The sequence below is a fragment of the Solea solea genome, chromosome 12 (assembly GCF_958295425.1).
Source record: "Solea solea chromosome 12, fSolSol10.1, whole genome shotgun sequence".
Classification (NCBI taxonomy): Eukaryota; Metazoa; Chordata; class Actinopteri; order Pleuronectiformes; family Soleidae; genus Solea; species Solea solea.
The window spans coordinates 4,525,299-4,544,250 of NC_081145.1; the positions used below are offsets into that span (position 1 = coordinate 4,525,299).

Sequence of the window (18,952 nt, forward strand, 5' to 3'; positions counted from 1 at the left end):
ATAGTTTTGAGAGCTGATTTAAACTCAGACAGACACTCAGACTGAGTCCAGTGTGTGCGTGTGTGCAGGAGGTTGAGTGTTGGATAATGCATATGCCACGAGTGTGTGACGCAGTGAGTGCTGTGTCATTAATCTGGGTGTAATCACTACGTTTGTGTGTCTCTCTCTCTCTCTCTCTCTCCTCTAATCTGTTTCCCTTAATCCCTACATCTTTCTCATCACAACACTGACCTTTGTACTGCAGCTGCCCCAACAGCTGGTCAGAGCTGTTAAAAAACAAACAGCACAGCCGTTCAAGAACACAGAGACCTACTCACGTGGCATCATACAGTAGATAATATGCACACAGCTACAACGCACAGTAAATACAGGAGTCTGGGGTTTTAAATATGAATACAGTGAGCTTATTTTAGGTCTGCAGTGTCTGAGTAAGCCTCATTCTTTACCATTTGTAAAGGTGTTCTGTGATAGTTTAAGAACACCTTCACTGAATGATATGTAGAAATATTCCGGCGCACGTATGATGACAGACTGGAATGCATGCGCTGAATACAAATTTTTGTTTATTTATTTATCCCCTTTACATTTTTACTATATATGCTGCTGTAACACTGGGAATTCCCCATCATTAGAAATGATTATAACAAATATATATTTTTACACAAGCCTGGCTCAGGGAGTAGGACAGCCCTGCCACGCACTCTGGATCATGACATCATATCCTGTGTATAAAAGCTGCAGAGCATTTATGAAGTCAGGCTCTGATGTTGGACGAGAAGGCCTCTTCCAGTTCATCCCAAAGATGAGGTTGATGGGGTTGAAGTCAGGTCAGGGAAGTTTCTTCCACAACAAACTTGTCAAACCATGTCTTCATAGACCATAGACAGTCATGTTGGAATAGAAAAGGACCTTTTTCAAACTGTTGCCACAAAGTTGGAAGCAGAGCATTGTCCAAAATGTCTTGGTATGCTGAAGAGTTAAGATTGTCCTTCACTGGAGATAAGGGTTCTAGCCCAAAGCCTGACTCCAAACTCCTGAATTCCATACTTAACAGGAAAGGCCAAATGTTTATAGTGTATCTTCAAATGAGCTGAGCAGGTGTGCGATGATAAGTAGATGCGTTGCAGTGTCAGCAGTTTGGAAACACTTTAAGATAAGCAGTGAGAGCAGACTGTAACCTGTGCTACCTGTGCTCTGCCAGACTGTCAAGAGAAGGAGGAGAAAAGCAGCTCCTTCAACACCAGTCATTTCAGAAAACATCTAGAGAACCAACACAATGCACAGCAAAGGATTTGTAGGATATATATATATATATATATATACATATACATATATATACGTGTATATATAGTTCATATTGATCTGTATGCCTGCCGTAATTGTTGGTCCTTCTCACTCTTATAATCAAATCATTGCGTGAATGTCTGTCAAGAACGAACCCACACCTGTAGTATTGCAGGGGGCGGGGACACTAGGACCCAGAGGAGTCATGTTATTAGGAAGCACAGGTGAGCCTGATTCACTGATTCACCGAGGAATGAAGCTTCTGAGAAAACAAACATTTTCTTGGTAAGACAAGAACATCCTGATGTTATTGTGAGGTTAATGAATGAGTGTGAAGTTAAAAATGAATGAAGGAATAAATAAAAATACAATGTTATGTTGATGATTATGAATGTGGTTTACTGGATAATAATGTTTTGAATATTTGAGGATTTACTTTGTGCCTATTCAATGTTTCTCCTAATAACTTAGTGGAGGTGTGAGCGTCAGTGTCATGTGTCGCCATCTTGTCTTCCTGTAGAGGACCACACTAGAATGAAGTTATTATATTATAACATTTGTGTCTTTATCCTCATCATCTTAAAATATTGTGACATAATTGTGTTTATATATTTTTTTTATTACGTCAAATAAAGCCAATCAAAGCCCTAACTTCAGTCTTCAGAATCAAAAGGCTGCACTCAGAGACAATGCCGTTTATTCCTCAGGCAATTTAATTATTCACTAAATATGAGTAAGCAAATGTGTTTGCCCTTCATGACATTTCCAGGAAAAGTCTCCCAGGCAACATAGTACACTAATACAGTTCATTATTTACACAGATTTCTCTCTTGTTTAATCATCCCCTGATTAACGCTCAGCTTTGTGATTAAAAAAAACAAACTCATATTTCAAAATAATATCTTTTCACATGCCACGTCATATGCATGGATTAAATTGTGTGAATTAATTTGTCCCAGAAACAAAGCAGCTGCGTTTACATCAGCAGCTGCAAACAGACAGCAGCGTTACAATAACTTGAAACAAGTGAGCTGTGAAATTAATTTCACCAAGGAAATATTTTCCAAAGGTCGATGATAATATTAAGTGTGAATCTGTGGCCTCTGTGGTAGTGGAGGGTATTAGTCTGACACTTTCCTGCTTATGTTTCAATATTGTGATCTAATATGAATTAGTTTTGTGCTAATTCTAATCTGATGTTTGAAAATAAACTGTAGTCTTCAACATGTAACATGTCTGTTTACCTTTTACACACATAATGAACTCAATGTGCACATTTGGTCAGTATAACCAAAGCGTTCCAGGTTCTATCCATGTAGAATTATTTGTGATATTTTCTGCAAAGGCACAGGCATTTATGAATGTATGCATTAAAAGGAAGTGGATCATGTCACACAGAGTGAGTGCTGGGGAATAAATAGCCTGAGACGGGCTGTAGGCAGAAACAGAGAACATGCATAAATGTAATAGTTCTTTATGCCCTGTAGGTCTGGGAATCCATTTTTTTGAAGCTTCTTACTTCGGCAGAGGTTATGTAACCTCTGCCAGGAGGGTTTGTATCCCTGTCTGTCTGTCTGTCTGTCTGTCTGTGAGCAGTGTAAATCTTGGATTTGGATGACATTTTCTGCAGGTTAGGATTTTGGTGGCGACTCAGAGTCAGGGTTAAGTAAAAAGTCAACCTTGCAAGATAGAGTGCAATGACAGTGGGTGGAGGTTTGTGCTCTCTCTGAGTTTTCACCTGCATTTATCTGCCTACCTGTTTGTGAGCAGCATATCTGCACATGTTCTGGGGGTAAGCTTTTGCCATGTCGGCAGGAAAGACGTGTGAGCAGCACCAGTGCCAGTTTCAAGCAGCCACGGTTCACTGTGCACTTTTAATCTAAAGAGATTGAGTCATTTATCACAGAACTTGTCAGACTGAACATATCTGACCCTTATAACGGCAAATGATCTTTATTCATGAAATATTTCCTAGTCTTAATGTCCACTCAGATCTACGTGCAGTGCATTTTCTATCACATACCCCCGGTCGGAACCAGCGCCTTTCTGCATGGAGTATGTATCCCCCCCGTGTGTGTGTGTGTGTGTGTGTGTGTGTGTGTGTGTGTGTTCTCTGAGTTCTCCGGTTTCCTCCCACAGTCCAGAAACATGTCAATTTGGGGATCAGGCATATTGGACACTCCCGCAGTGACCGCAGGTGTGAATGTGAGTGAATGGATGTTTGTCACTGTGTGGCGCAGTGATGGACTGGCGGCGTGTCCAGGGTGTACCCCACCCTTTTACCCTATGTCAGCTGGGATTGGCACCAGAGCCCCCAGTGACCCTCATGTGGAGGATAGAGTGGTAGAAGATGAATGAATGAATCTTTCATACCCAATCACACACTGCCGGCACAGCTGTCAGGAGCAACATCGGAAATCAAACCCACAACTTTCCAGGACAAGGACAAATTGCTCTACCACTGAGCTACCGTGTATACGTCTATGGATTTGAACAGCCTTGATGCAGGTGTGTGCTCTGTGTGCAGAAGTTAATTGCATTGGTATGAATGGTTGTTTGTCTGTGCATGTTGGCTCTGTGATGCACTGGCGACCTGTCCAGTGCCACCTTTCACCTTATGTCAGCTGGGAGTGGCTTCAGCTCCACCTGCAACCTTCATGTGGAGGACAGAGTGGTAGAAATTGGATGGATTGATTGGATCTGGATGGATCTGCTTCAGACTTTAAGCTTTTATACTGTATATTTACACTGTGTTACACTGTTAATGAAGACACAACATCTTGATGTATTGTATGCATGTTTAGGTGAGCTTTTCCACAAGCAGATACTTGATTCTCTGAAAATGCATGAGCAAAGAACAATTTGAATTGATCTTCATCCGTTAATTTATTTATTTGTATTCCTAATTTAGAAGTGCTGACAGCCACTAAATGTCCAGGTTGTATATGTACAGCACTCACATCTGAAGTATAGTCAAACTGAATAATCCTGTAACCAATCCTGCGTTGGACTGAGCTCCAGACCCTCCTACCTCATTAGCACACGACACAGAAAATGTGGAAATAAATAAATGAATGGATCAATAAATATATTTTTGAATTAGTTTTGTAATACTGAATTCATGTATTTAGTTCTCTATTATTTAATCACATATAGATATGCCATGTTTTGCCCTCCATGCTAATAATAAGTGTGTGTGTGTGTGTGTGAGTGTGCGTGCGTACATGCATGCTTTATAGCAGCAGGCAGCTGGGAGCCTGTGGTTGCTGGTGAATATTTGATGAGAGAATGGATCCTCCACCTCAGTACAGTGTGCATACTCAAGCCCACACATAAACACACAGCAACAGACATATACATGTACACATATGTACACACACACACACACACACACACACACCTGGTGGTACAGTTACTTGGCTGTTTCCACAGTCTTGTGCCAAGCAGGTGCCAGTGAAGGTTATGAGAGTTTACGCTGATCTCTCATCCTTCAATTTTCTGCAATCACTTGGAGACATGCACATGTGTATACTGTACATGCAAGTTCATGTATTTACACGAGTATAGGTGAGGAATCCTTGGGAAGAGTCAGAAATGATTTCATTTGAATTTATTAGGGAACCCTCCTGGAGATGTAGCATCTCATTTTCAATGAGGTGCCATAAATACATTTACACAATACAGCAACTGTTATCCTACATCCCACTCACCATCCCCACAACCCCAGCTCTCAAATGCAAATTGATAAAACAACAGTTACTTTGACCAGTTATAGGTGTGAACGATTAAAAACACGTTTTAAAATGAGAATATGAAGAAGTTTTGAATCAATGTAAAGCAGTTAAACACCTTAAAGTCTGGAGATTATCTTCGTCAGATGGAGCTTTATATTGAAATGATCCACACCTGATTTTCTTGGAAATTTTTGGAGCAAAGAATAGGATTCTGTATCAAGTATTAAGGACAATTTATATGAAAATGGAATTGATTTTGTGTGTATGTGCGTCATTAGCTCATTTATGAAGCCCTAAAAGTCCATAACAATCAGTTCAGCCACTGCTGAAAGTGCAGGGTTTGATTGTTTTCCTGAGCTCTACGAAGCAGAACGGCACTTCCGTTGACTAGTTACGTCACTGGCGAATTTCACCACTCCTCTAAACAGCAGCGCCTCCTAGTCTGGGCACTAGGACCATGCTATGGCCGCTTTAAAATCCAGAATTAGTAACGTTGGTGGTTTGTTTCAGATTGAACTACATTTTGAATTTAGCGACAGAACAGCAGCTTTCTGGATGACTCGCCGCCGATTGGTTCTCTTCCTTGATATTCCCGTCCTGACATTTTTACCTCATTTTTATTTATTGATGAAAGTGTCAGTAGTTTTTGTCATATCATCTTTATTTTGATGTACTTAACGGTGGAAAAGGGTTAAAATGAACTCTGCTCACACTTGCAAAATAAAATGCAAAACACATGCAAGTGGTCCAAGAATGCCCTTGCCTCAAATTCATTTAAAAGTCTCATTTAAAGGCTGTGAAAATAAAACTATTTTTAAATGAAAGCTGTTATATGAACATATACAAGCATACTATGGGTATAATATAATATTTATTTAATGCAAGTGTCAGTTTGTTCATAATCAGCCTCACTATCCCACACTTAGAGGTTTATAAAAGACATTTTCAGGATTTAGCACATTTATTACAAACATTTTAATTTGATTGATTTTGTTTCTCCATTGTACGGAAGAAAGTGCACATTTTCAAAATTAACGTGCACCTTTCCACCAGCATTAGCATCATTTAACATGGCGGTGGTAACACATCTCTGACAGCAAAGAACCAGACGTGATTTTTATTTTTAATGGATTGGAGTTCCAAGTATGAGTTTGTTTGTTTGTTTGTTTGTTTTTGATTAATGTGAAGCAGCCCAAAGGTGGTAAACACACATACATCAGAAGCATACAGCCACCAATGCACCACATTTCAATAAATTATATGAAAATGAATATGATGTGCAAATAAACTATTTCCGATATACTCTAAGTCAGCATTTTTAACGCTGTGTTTTATGGAAATAAATGAAGTTTATTGTGAGAGAACCTGAATGTTTACTGAACAAAGTTAGTCTCTGGCACTGAAGTCCCCGAGCAGTTTTAAACCCTCATCTTCAGTTATACACAGAGTGCTGTCGAGACCTTATCACAGCACCTCTGTCCAGCTGAACAACACACAGAAATGTACCGATCCTCAGATTTAATTACATCTCTCTGCTGGTTTTGCAAGTTTTTGTCTGTGCACTTTTTAAAGTGTAACTAAAACCCTAAGCCACTTTTTTTTCCAGGCGTAAACCGCTGTATATGCAGCATCTTGTCATCTGATTTCTTTTGGGGCTTTCTCTGCTTTTCCTCCCACAGTTCAAAAACAAACATGCAGAGGTTAATTGGACACTCTAAAGTGACCGTTGAGGTGTGAGTGTGAGAGTGAATGCTTGTTGTGTCGCTGTATGTTGACCCTGTGATGGACTGGTTATTAACTGGCCCCATCTCTCACCCTGTGTCAGCTGGGATCGGCTCCAGCAAATCGTGATCCTCATGTGGAGGATAAAGCAGTCAGAGGATGAATGAAAGAAACCTTAAACCACAATATAAAATACATTTTGTAAACATTTTTTTTTTTTTTTAATATAATTATTATACAGTTATATAACCATACTGAGGTGTAGCGTATATTGAATTTCTGCCAATAAACCATCTTAAGCATTACAGTCTGTGGGTGTTTTTTATTGAATCTTTCTCCAGCGTTCCTTCAACATCAATGTCTAATGTGACCGTGACGTTTTATCTGCTGTTTTAAGAAAACTGAATCCATAAATACGTACATACATGCATAAATACATTAATTCTTAAGAGTTACACTTATTAACCAACTAGGTTATAACATGTGTAACTGCAACTGACAATAGCATATATATATATATATATATAGAGCAGCCGGCCACTTAAAATCTACTTAAAATGTCTGTTTTTGGTACTTTCTGTTAAATATTGGCACAGTTATTGATTTGCACCTTTTTTCCAACGAGATAGGGTTGTGTATGGGTTGAGTGGTCGGGAAGTTGTGGGCGAGTGTGTGTGTGTGTCTATGGCACGTTCTCCATCTGTTATCTTACCCATTCATTTCCCATGGCAGTATTTTTTGACTGATGACACCAAAGGTGTTAATAAATCACAAAAAAAAAGTGAAAACACATTGATCAGCAAATGTTTTTAATGAGGTTAAATATTATTAATTGTGGTGTTGTTTTCTTTCCTCTTCTCCGAATGTTTTGCACATTGACAATCTGTACTGATTAACACGTAGACATGTTGTGTGTATATTCTTTTGCTTAATGTATCACTCCATACAGTATGCTAATGTTGAAAGAAATCACAGACATTTGCCACTCAGGAAAAAACATTATTTTAGATTTAAGCTGCAGCTCTGCTTCACCATCTTTTTTTTCTATTTCAACCATCATCACTTCTGCCAGTGTGCAGCTCTTATCTTCAATTAAGCGTCCTCATTTCACCACGAGATTAGATGCATTTTCTATTCAACGCAGTCTCATTTTTATTCCACCCCATCCTTCTATCCTCTGCTGGCCTGACTCTCATCAGCAGTGATTTCCTGCTCACTGATTTGTAGGATTTGGGGGCGTGGGCTGTGTTATCCTTAGTATTCTCCCATGACTTTACAGCTGAGGGAGACGAGGGAAATAATTATATATAAGAACAAGGGGAAACAGTGATAAGGGTGTACTGGTGTCTAGTGGACACTGTTTCTTTAAGAGTATTTTTAGGAGGCAGTGGCAGATAGCAGTGGTCACTCATGAGGAAAAAAAAAAAGCCTTGGTGGCTTTAGAGGCTCATGCAGTGGCCTAGCTTGATGCTGAGTGAGGAAGAGAGAAGAAGGCACAGCATAAATTAAGCTCCCTGAGAGACAGAACAGACAAGGCTGCCAAGCTCTGGTAACTCTACCTGCATATCAGCATTCTACTATCATCAAGTTACCAGTCAATAACATTGTTGGAATGTTTGTAATGTGACAAAGCACTGGCTGGACCAGGCATTCAAGAGGAGGATGGAATCATTGTTGATACTAGTGAACATCACTCGTCCTGTCCACTGCATTTATTTTGAAGTCAATCACTCACAAATGTTCTTGGAAAATGATCTTGTGTGTCCACTAGAACCATGTGTATGCAAGTATAATACATTCTTAAAGTCACCTGAATCCAGACCCATTTTAATTTAACAGTTCTTACATGACATCATTTGTGTTAAATCTGTCTGAAAGAAGCTGGTTCGAAGAATTGTAGCCAAGCAAAATGTGCTTATCCCATTAGTACTTTCTTGTTTTTAAAACAAGAACATTCAGAACAGTTGGCTTCTTACAATTAGGGCTGTTTTTTGACAGTTTTACATTATCCCATGTTGCCTCTTCTGTTACACCAACTGTCCTCATGTCCTCCTTCAAAACATCCATGGACCGTTCCTGTGAAAGATGCTGTACTTTCACAGGGTAAATATACGTGTGTGTGTGTAAAAGCCTGTTGAGGTTGTATGTTGTATGTGTCTACCTCAGTCTTTAGACCCGGACCAGAAGCTTGGGGGTTTGAAGGTCTTGTGCAATTTCTTTGCTGTTCTACAGGACTGTGCTCTTCTGGACCGAGATTAGAGATCAGCCAATTTGGTTCTTAGTCTGAGTATTAGTCCTATATCGGTCCTATATCGGTCAAAATAACAGGAACAAAAAAAGTGACACAATCCAAAAATCCTATAAATGTATAAATGACATGCCTCAAAAGTATTTTAGCTGAGTCATGCTGTGGGCTGCTTATTTCTCTATGTGGGAGAAGAATATTTCTTACATAGTTGGAGAATTATGTTTGTTGAGATGACTGTAAGTGATAAGTGTATAAGCACAAGTGTGTTAACAGCTTCATAATTTAAAAGGTCTAAAATGGTTAATATTGGTATCGGTAGTTACCCAAGTTTGTGATATTGTATCGACCACAAAAAAGCGATATTGTGCCATCCCTAAAGCAGACTATTGAGTTTGAGTGAATTGAGCGATTTGGTCACATTTGTCATACATTTCCCGTGTTACACGCAATTATGAACTTCAGGAATGATGAACGGACATGTAGAGTTACATCATTGTAGAACCCTGGCATGGTGACCATTGTGAAAGACAAAAACAACAGAGATCTCAGATGTTGTACCTGGAATTGTTGGAGCCACTCTCCCTCAGCCCTCGGTGTTCCTCAAGCCTCTCGATGCTGCTGTCACATTAGATCGCTAAATCAATCACCACTTCATTCTTCTGTTGTTTGTGAACATGAAGGTGTCTGGTTGATTAGCCATTAGTTGATTAGTTTGTCAGTCTGGATGTGGAAGACCCACGTGACCCTTTCTTTGTCCTTCTCAACCACCCTATAGCAGGTGTCTTCCAGTTTGACACCTCAGACTGGAAGACACCTGGAAGACACCTGTAAGTCTGGGACTTGCAGCTCACGCTCAGATGCACAGATGTTTTTGTGAACTATTCCAGCCTCCTGGTTATGACATTCCATGTTCACCATTCCTGTCAGGAACTTACCTGCTGCTGTTAGTGTTTAACTGTTTCAGGGGCACCTCTGCACAGTCTGCACCTGGAGTCCTGTCTGGTGTGGTGGAGCCCTGCTTTTATTGATCTTGTTGTAATTGCCTGTTCTTGTGTAGCCATGTTTAATGCCTCTGTGGCCATGTCACTGCATGATGGTTCATCCTCATCCTTTACAACACAATGATGCTATAAATTACAGTGATTTAGCAGTACTTTCCAGAATAAATATTGAATTTTCCATGACTTACTTCACAGTTGTTCCATATTACTGTGATTTAGTACTATTTTCCTTTAAAAATAACTTTCTTTAATTTCCTGAACTAAGTACACAATATAAATGTCTTACATTTCGAAGTGTCACAGTTAAAGCCTATGAAATGTACTGTGAAATGTACAAAATTCTGGAAGTAATTTACAGGGTGCGAAATTAAGTATTTGTAAAGAAAAATATTGCTAAATCACACCATTATACACTGTATGCCACAATTCCTCTAAGGTCTATGTTAAATTCAGTATTTATAAATGGGCAATACTGCTAAGTCACTGTAATATTGCATAACTGTGAAGTAAGTGTGCCATAATTAATGTAATGCTTCAGTAAAAGATAGTATCCATACATACAGGGGAGTGTATTGCATAATTGTCATTGTACTGTTATATACAGTACTATAAAAGTATACAGTAAAGTAATGTGGAAGTATCTAAGACTGTAAATATGGTTTTTATTGGTCTTTTTGGAGCATTTACACCTGGTTCCATTTCCAGTGTGGTGTCACAAGTCCATATTTTCCCCTCCTTAGGGCCTGATATGTAAATTTAATGACACTGGCAAAGTGTGTGTGATCAGGTTACTGTATAGATTACACAGTGAACCTGCCAAACACACAGGCACAGAGACCCAGACACCAAGAGCGGACAGCAAATACGCCTCCATGCAGGCCACAACTGCTCCACACCGCTCCGGCTCCACTCCTGAGAAAACCATGCCGGGAAAAAACTGCTTTGCCTTCCTGAAGGGTCAGCGTCAGAGGTGTGTGTCTGTTTTGCAAAGAAATTCTTTTTCCACAGTCATTTTTTTTTACAGAGAGAGGGCAATTGGAAGTAACTGTTTGTCTGTTGTTGTGGAGGAAATTGCAGTCTCATCCGTGAAAATTACAGCTGTGGGGGTTAGAAACTGCTTGGCAGCATTATGCTCCAGTGTGTCGGCTTAATTAAAATGAGAGTGAGATAAGTATAGTGGGGTCCAGTCTCAACTGTACAGACTAAATGTTATGTCTTTCTTGATGGTGTAGGCCTTATAGGTCTGTATTAATGTTTGGAAATATGGAAATCGGGGTAGCGTTAATGGAGTCTGGGTTTGTCAAAGTTGATTTGATGGTTTCACTTTTGTTGAGGACGAGTTCTCATAAATCCCATGTTTGTCCCACAGGCAACAGTCCGAGTGCACTGCAAGTTTAAAAGGCCTGTAATTCTACTTATGTAACTAGAAGCAAACAAGATATTTGATAAGCCTTGAGGCCTGTTATTCAACAGGTAACACTCTCAGCACTGGTTCTAATATTATAACATGTCAGTGGCCAGCATGGACCAAAACCAGTGTTAGGATCTGGCCTGGCAGATGATTTCAAATGTCCGATTTTTGCCTGCCTGCTGGAAATTGACAATTTCACACAGAATTCTATTGCTAGAACTGATAATTACTGGACATACAGTATATAGAAGCCTGTTTCCGTCACTTGAAAAATTCAAATATATATTATGGCTTAAATTATAACGTCACATGATTACGAGATGCTTAGTCATATTTTTGAAATAGTATCTCATTATTATCCAATCCTTTATTTGCAAAGCACCTTAAAACAACCTACAGTGAACCAAAGTGCTATACAGAATAATAAATAATAGGCATAAAAGCTCACGCGAGGCGATAGGATACAACTAAAATAAATGAAAAGACATAAAACCGTGGACAAAAGTAGCAATTAAAAAAAATACAAACAAAAACAAATAACCTCACCAACTTGAACGGTGTCAAAGTCCAATGAAAAGAGATGAGTTTTAAGAGGAGATTTAAAAACAGATGGGGAAGAGACAGATTATTCCAGTGTTTAGGGGCCACAACAGCGACTGCACTGTCCCCTTTGATCTTGTGTTTAGTATTTGGCACATGTTTAGAAATAAAATATATGACAAAAAGTTTAGAAGAAAATGTTTGGTAGAAAAGAAAAAAATCAGTTTTTATTCACTGCCTCAGGCCAAATTGACTGTCAGACCTATGACATGTATATAATACAGTATAATATAATATAATATAATATAACTGTATTTTGTGCCTCTCCAGTCTTGACAATCACATGAAGCACTTTATGTTACAGTTTTGCTATAATCAAATTCACCCCCATTGATATTTTGATATTTTATGTGTATTTTGGATTTATAGTTACCTTCTCCAAGGAGATTATGTTTTCATCAGTGTGGGTGTATTTGTAAGTCTGTCCTTATGTTGGCAACTTCCTGTCTACAGTTTTTCATCAGATCAATCAGAATTGATTTAGAAAGTATTTTTCTGGATCCAGATTACGGAATTGGTTCAGTCCCATTTAACAAGTTGAGATGTTTATATCTCAGTGAAATCTTAAGAAATCTGGATGAATTGTAGGTAATGTAAGATATAAGATGGTAAACTTTATATACAGATCCAGAAAGTGTTCTCGGTTTTTACCCACCTTTCATGTCATTGCATAGGAATACAACGTAATTAGTTGTGACCCTTAAATGATGAATCTAAACATAAAAGCATTCAGGACATTCAGTGAATCATTTAACAGCATAAATAGATTGTTTGGTTTATTTAGTGCGCTGATGACTGTGGGGAAGAAACTGTCTCTGAGTCTGGTGGTTTGTGCTTTGGCAGCTCTGCAGCGTCTGCCAGATGGTAACAGTTCAAAGAGTTGGTGACTGGGGTGGGAGGGATCAGTGATGATGTTTTTTGCTCCGCTGATATATCGTGAAATGGCAAGTTCTTCCAGGGGGTGCAGGGAACAGCCGGTGATCTTTTCTGCAGACATGATGACTCTGTATGCAGAGTCCTTTCGTCTGCAGCAGTGAGTACACTCTCAATGGTTGAAAGTTAGGAAGCAGAGGTTGAAAGTAATGAAATACATTTACTCGCATTAACTTATTGTAGTTGAGTAGTTTTTTTGAGTCCTTTCTAAAACATTTTAAAGTAATCTTTAAAATGTGTAATTTTATTTTTTTTAAAAAGTGTTTTTTGGAAGTACCGCACTTCACTACGTTTGAAACACAACCGTTAAGGAGTAAAAAAAAAGTTGGCCTGAATTTAAAAGAAATGAAAGGGGACAGGTGAATGATGATGAGGACAGGTGAATGATGATGCAGACAGGTGAATGATGAGGAGGACAGGTAAATGATGATGCGGACAGGTGAATGATGAGGAGGACAGGTAAATGATGATGATGACAGGTGAATGATGATGAGGACAGGTGAATGATGATGCAGACAGGTGAATGATGAGGAGGACAGGTAAATGATGATGAGGACAGGTGAATGATCAGGAGGACAGGTGAATGATGAGGAGGACAGGTAAATGATGATGAGGACAGGTGAATGATGATTAGGACAGGTGAATGATGATGAGGACAGGTGAATGATGAGGAGGACAGGTAAATGATGATGAGGACAGGTGAATGATGATGAGGAGGACAGGTGAATGATGATGAGGACAGGTGAATGATGAGGAGGACAGGTAAATGATGATGAGGACAGGTGAATGATGATGAGGACAGGTGAATGATGAGGAGGACAGGTAAATGATGATGAGGACAGGTGAATGATGATGAGGAAAGGTGAATGACGAGGACGGGTGGATGATGAGGACAGATGAATTGGCGCTAATTAACTGAGAGTTAAGACATTTTTGACCTTTGACCCATTTTGGAAGCCCAACCTAAGTAACTTTTACTCTTAGTATAGTTTAAACTTCTTATTTTTTACTTTAACTTGAGTACATTTTTAGACCAGTACTTTTACCTTTACATTTTCCACCTCTGGTAGAAAGCCACCATCACGCTGTTCCTCCTGAGTACTCTGGGGAAGTGAAGTTGTGTGTGTTGTGTGAAAAGGAGAGGCCCTCAGAAACATGCACTCCCAGGGGTTTAAAAGTCTGCTCCAGTGATACACAGAGGGGCGGAGTCTGTGTCACGCTTTCTCCTGAAGTCCAGTATCATCTCCTCTGTTTTAGTGGTGTCGCGTGAGAGGTCGTTCACTGAGCCGCACTCCAACAATCTCTGTCCCTCGTCCCTATGCAGACTCATCCCAATGTCACAAGTCGATGTATATTTTATTATTCCGTGTTTTATTCTTTTTTTCAACATTCATATATTATGAATACTATAGATTATTGTCATGTTGTACGTTGCTGTATTGTCTGTGTGAATGTGCTTCTGTCTGTCTTGTATATAAAAAAATATACAACTTTATCTACTTATAGCTATTACATATTACATAAACATGACAACATTCACCCTCATCTGTTAATGCCAAGTCCCAAACGAAAATCAGCTCTTAACAAAACTGGTGATAGTGTCTAATCCTCCCATGAGTTTTGGCAGATAAACTAATATTTTTTTTACAGTTTTGTTCTTATAAAATAATGGTTTATAACCTTTTTTTCCTCTTACAAACCAGCTCCCCCAACCCAAACCCCTGTCCACACACACAACAAAACAATACCATGAATAATTACTAACGTGTGTTGCTATTCTCACTGTGTATATGGATAAAAACTGTACTGTGCGCCCATAATATCAAAACCAAGGCAACTCGTAGTTTTATGTTCCTCAGACATGATATTTTGTTGGTCCCAGGTTGGGAACCATGGCTATAAAAGTCAGTGGATAGAGTCTTACCAAAACAAACTTGGTTGATCACCTACCGACACAGATCAAATGAAAAGAGGACACTGCCAGTACAGCAGTATGGGTTTCAGTGTGTCTTGCCCATGAGCACTTTGGCACGACTAGAGGAGCCACAAATCAAACCACTCAACATAAGGTTAGTTGTCTTTGTCATGATTCATTCATTATGGGCAACCTTAGCCCTGCCTTTTCTTCATTTGAAAAGACTGTATGACTAAAATGAAGAAAGCGTTCTACTTTAAAATGGGCGATAAAAGCTAAATTTACTCCACAGAGAAAGAAGCAAAGTGAGTGATGCGATTAATCTCTGCATTTTTACCTTGAACTGCATCTCGTCCTGTATGTGAATTCAATCACCACAGATGTGGTGAGGCAGAGAAAGAAAGCTGCAGGCCAAACATGTTGTTAGTATTCCTGCTTTTTTCAAACCATTCCCCTGACTGGAACACTTCTGACTCCTCTGCACTTTCAAGAGGATACAATCATCCCAGTGTTCGTGTCTGCATGAACGATCGATGCTGTTCAAATCTAGGATGCTTGAGCTGTGTGAGTGCAGGACTTAAGTCTGGTCTTGTGTTATCCGAGTGTGCGTGGGAGAAAAAGAAGAAGGCTGGTGACAGTGTATATTGTCGTTGTTGTATTTAAACTGACAAGCAGGGGGAGAGAGAGAGAGAGAGATAAAAAGAAAGAACACGATCGAGCCTTACATAAGAGTTGTTGACTGACAAAGGTGACATACATGTGTGAGTGGGATGAAAACAGTTTGACAGCAACAAAAACCTGAAGGGTGCACTCGTGATTTTTTTGACAGCTGGTTGTGTGCCACCATGTTCTTTCAAATAACAGCTATGTCAAAATATGTCGAGGTGCATAGATCTAAAAACTGAGATTTGAGCCATTTTATAAATGTATTGCAAGCCGCACTCTGTGACATGATCTAATAAACTTTGGTAGGACATCGAGTTTGACGTACGCAGACTGCGTAAAGTGTAAATCGTCATCAGTGTGCGTTGAGCCTCTACGGCGCTACAGTGCCAGACTAGAAATAAACAATGAAGCAAAGCAAGAAGCGTCTCTGGCTCTCTTTGTGTTGGTTTAGCGCCAGTGTCACGTTGACCACTGCATCATCTCTATTGGTTCTTTACTAGACGTGCGTCGTAGCGGCAGTCACACTGTGAGATGCTCGTCCTACATTTATTACACAGTCAGAATTATGTTCCAGGCTGTCTTTGGTCGACCACTGTTTTGGAGGCACGACCAAAAATATTGCCATGTTTCATCATCTTTGATCTGAGACAAAATTGTACAGCGCAAAGTTGGCTTAACATGAAAAAACAAATGGTGGCATCTCCTACCAGATAAAAAAGTGACTTGTATCAGCAAGCGCCAAATAGTGTTACAGTATAGCTGCAGTGCATCATTTGTGTTGTTGTTGATATTATTCTAGCTCTGTTTGGTATTTGTGAACAGAAATTGTATGCTACGACCATCTAAGAAATGGGCAACGCAAACAATACTATCAGCAACAGCAGAGCATAGGCGGGCGGGCACAAGAAGCATTCATCCCCTCAAACTGCAAAACAAGTGGGGTTTTTGAGCAGTAAAATTTACTCCCAAATGTTTTCTTTTGGGCTCTTCTTTGTTATTTCGGTCATACTCCAACCTGTTTGCAGCCGTCTCACATTTGTCTAATGTCTAATCACCGCCTGTGTGCAGCATGGGGATGCCTGGGTGACACAGGATCTAAAATGCTGCCATACACTGAGAAATACAAAGAGAGTCATGTTTAGTTTATAGGCGTAGCATTTGCGTCAGCATTGTGTGAACTCGGTTGACAGTGGTTTGAATGTGACAGACTCTGGATTGTATTTCAAAGTTACACACTGCGTCTTTAAGTACCGCATTGTGAGGATGAGGTAGATGTAGCCGTCAAACACTCCTTACAGGATTTCCTGCCCATGTACAAGCCCACACAATGATAAAGCCTCAGTCCCCAGATGGAGATTGTGCTGATGAATGTTTCCTGTGTGTGTGTTTTCCAGTGTGTGTGTGTCCTCAAGCCCAATCTGCTGCTTTCCAAAGCAAGACCATAACTACGCTCCCGCTCACACATCACACATGACGTAACGCTCCCACATGCCCACACACCACTTGCTTGTCATCCTTCCCACACATCTCACTCACGCTTATACCACATCCTGGAAAGGAAAGGAAAGGACACGTGTGTGTGTGTGTGTGTGTGTGCTTGTATTTGTAACATTTTCTGGCATAAACACTGACCTTGTCAGGACCAGTAGTCTTCTTGGAGACCAAAACCAAACTAATTTATGAGGAGCTGGTTAAGGTTTAGGGCTTGGATTTGATTTGTGGTTTGGCATGAATTGGTTGTTGTTAAGGTTCAGGAAAACGCATTATTTAGGTTGTTCAACTGAATGGGATTCAATGTAGTGTCCTAAGAAGAATAGATGTGCAAACCCGTGTGTGTGTGTGTGTGTGTGTGTGTGTGGGTAGGTGGTTGTGGGTGTGTACCACATGACAGGTTTTAGAACCAAAACTAATTCATTATCGTTGTATGTGGAAGAGTTCGATATGAAGTGGTGAGAATATTTTTTTAAATAGTTAATAGTTTTTAAATAGTATATAAATAGTGTATGCTAAACCACAACTGCTGTCAACTGCCAATGCACAGGGATGTATAATGTCTTGTGGCATTTACATCGTTGTTTTCAATAGAAGTTTAACTTTGAAACAGTTGTATAAATCTTTTTCTTCTCCTTCTTCTTTCAGCTTCTCCCTTTAATGACTCATCACAGCGGATGATCTGTCTCCATCTTGTTGTCTCCCTTGTGTCCTTTTCTGTCCTCATGTCCTCCTTCACAACATCCATGAATCTTCTCCGTGGTCTTCCTCTTTCCCTTCTGCCCGGCAGCTCCATCTTCGATATCCTTTGTCCAGTATAATCAATGTCCCTCCTCTGCACATGACCAAACAATCTCAACATTGTCTCTCTTACTTTATTTACAAACCCTCAAATATGCTCATTTCTAATCCTCTCCATCCTCGTCACTCCCAATGAAAATCTCAGAAGAGTTGCAAAAATATGCATGCACTAATGTGCCACTTTATAAGGTACACATGACATCCAATCTGGTGTGGTTTGACATGCTGTGCAGTCAGAGATGGTTTTCTTTATACCTTGAGTGTAAGAAATGGTTATTTGAGCAGTCTGGCCATTCTCCTCTGACTCCTGGTGTCAATATGGCATCATCACTGGATATTTTCTTTTCTTTTTCGGGGGGCTGTTTCTCTTTAAACCCTAGATCATGGATCTGAGAAACTGCTGATCTCAGTTGATCAGCAGTTTCTGATATATTCAGAGAAGCCCGTCTGGCACCACGCTCAGAGTCACTGTAATCACTTTTTCTTCCTCATTCTAATGCTCAGTCTGAACCTCAGCAGCTTGTCTCGTGTCCATTCTGTGGAGAATCTCTGGTTGGATAAATTGTGAAATCAAAGCCAGTACAAGAGACATGTTACACAGTGTGAAGAGGGGCTTTGAGCCCGTGGGTGTTCACCACTGATTTCATATGTCTTCATTAGCTATTCTGCAACCAGCGAACAACAACTTTTAATTCAGGCCCTGGAGGAAACGTCTAGACTGTGTCCGCACAGTGGAGGCGCACAGGCGTCCAGTCCAAAATGAGGTTGTGAAGCTGTGTGCTGAGTTGACAAAGAGTGGAGAACTATGAGAAGGCAGTTTTCATGACAAAAGCTGAGATGTATTGCTGTGTGCCAGTATTTTGACAGGCCTGAAAGATGGGTGTTGTTTACGATTGAGATAATGAAATGATGAGAGTATGGATTCAACATATCGAGTGTAGAAAAAGTCAAGTGAATAAACTGTAATGTTTATGGTAGAGATCTGATGATCTATAGAAATCGGTTAAGCCGATGGGTCATTTATGCAGATTGTTTAGCTGATAAATTTGCTCTGAGTTTTTTTTTCCCTTGAAAAAACCCATGAGAAAAAACCCCACAATTTAATAACAATTTATACCCAAAATTGTCTAAATATAAATATTCATT

General features: G+C 39.8%; 1 protein-coding gene across 1 annotated transcript in view; it reads left to right on the top strand.

The window, feature by feature from the left end:
- The first annotated feature begins 10,861 nt into the window (after positions 1–10,861).
- The window catches only part of pclob (piccolo presynaptic cytomatrix protein b), an 82,599-nt gene continuing 74,508 nt past the window's right edge, over positions 10,862–18,952 (top strand). The window contains exon 1 of the mRNA XM_058645444.1: positions 10,862–10,959. Coding sequence (XP_058501427.1) covers positions 10,862–10,959 — 98 coding nt within the window. The remainder of the gene's footprint in view (positions 10,960–18,952) is intronic.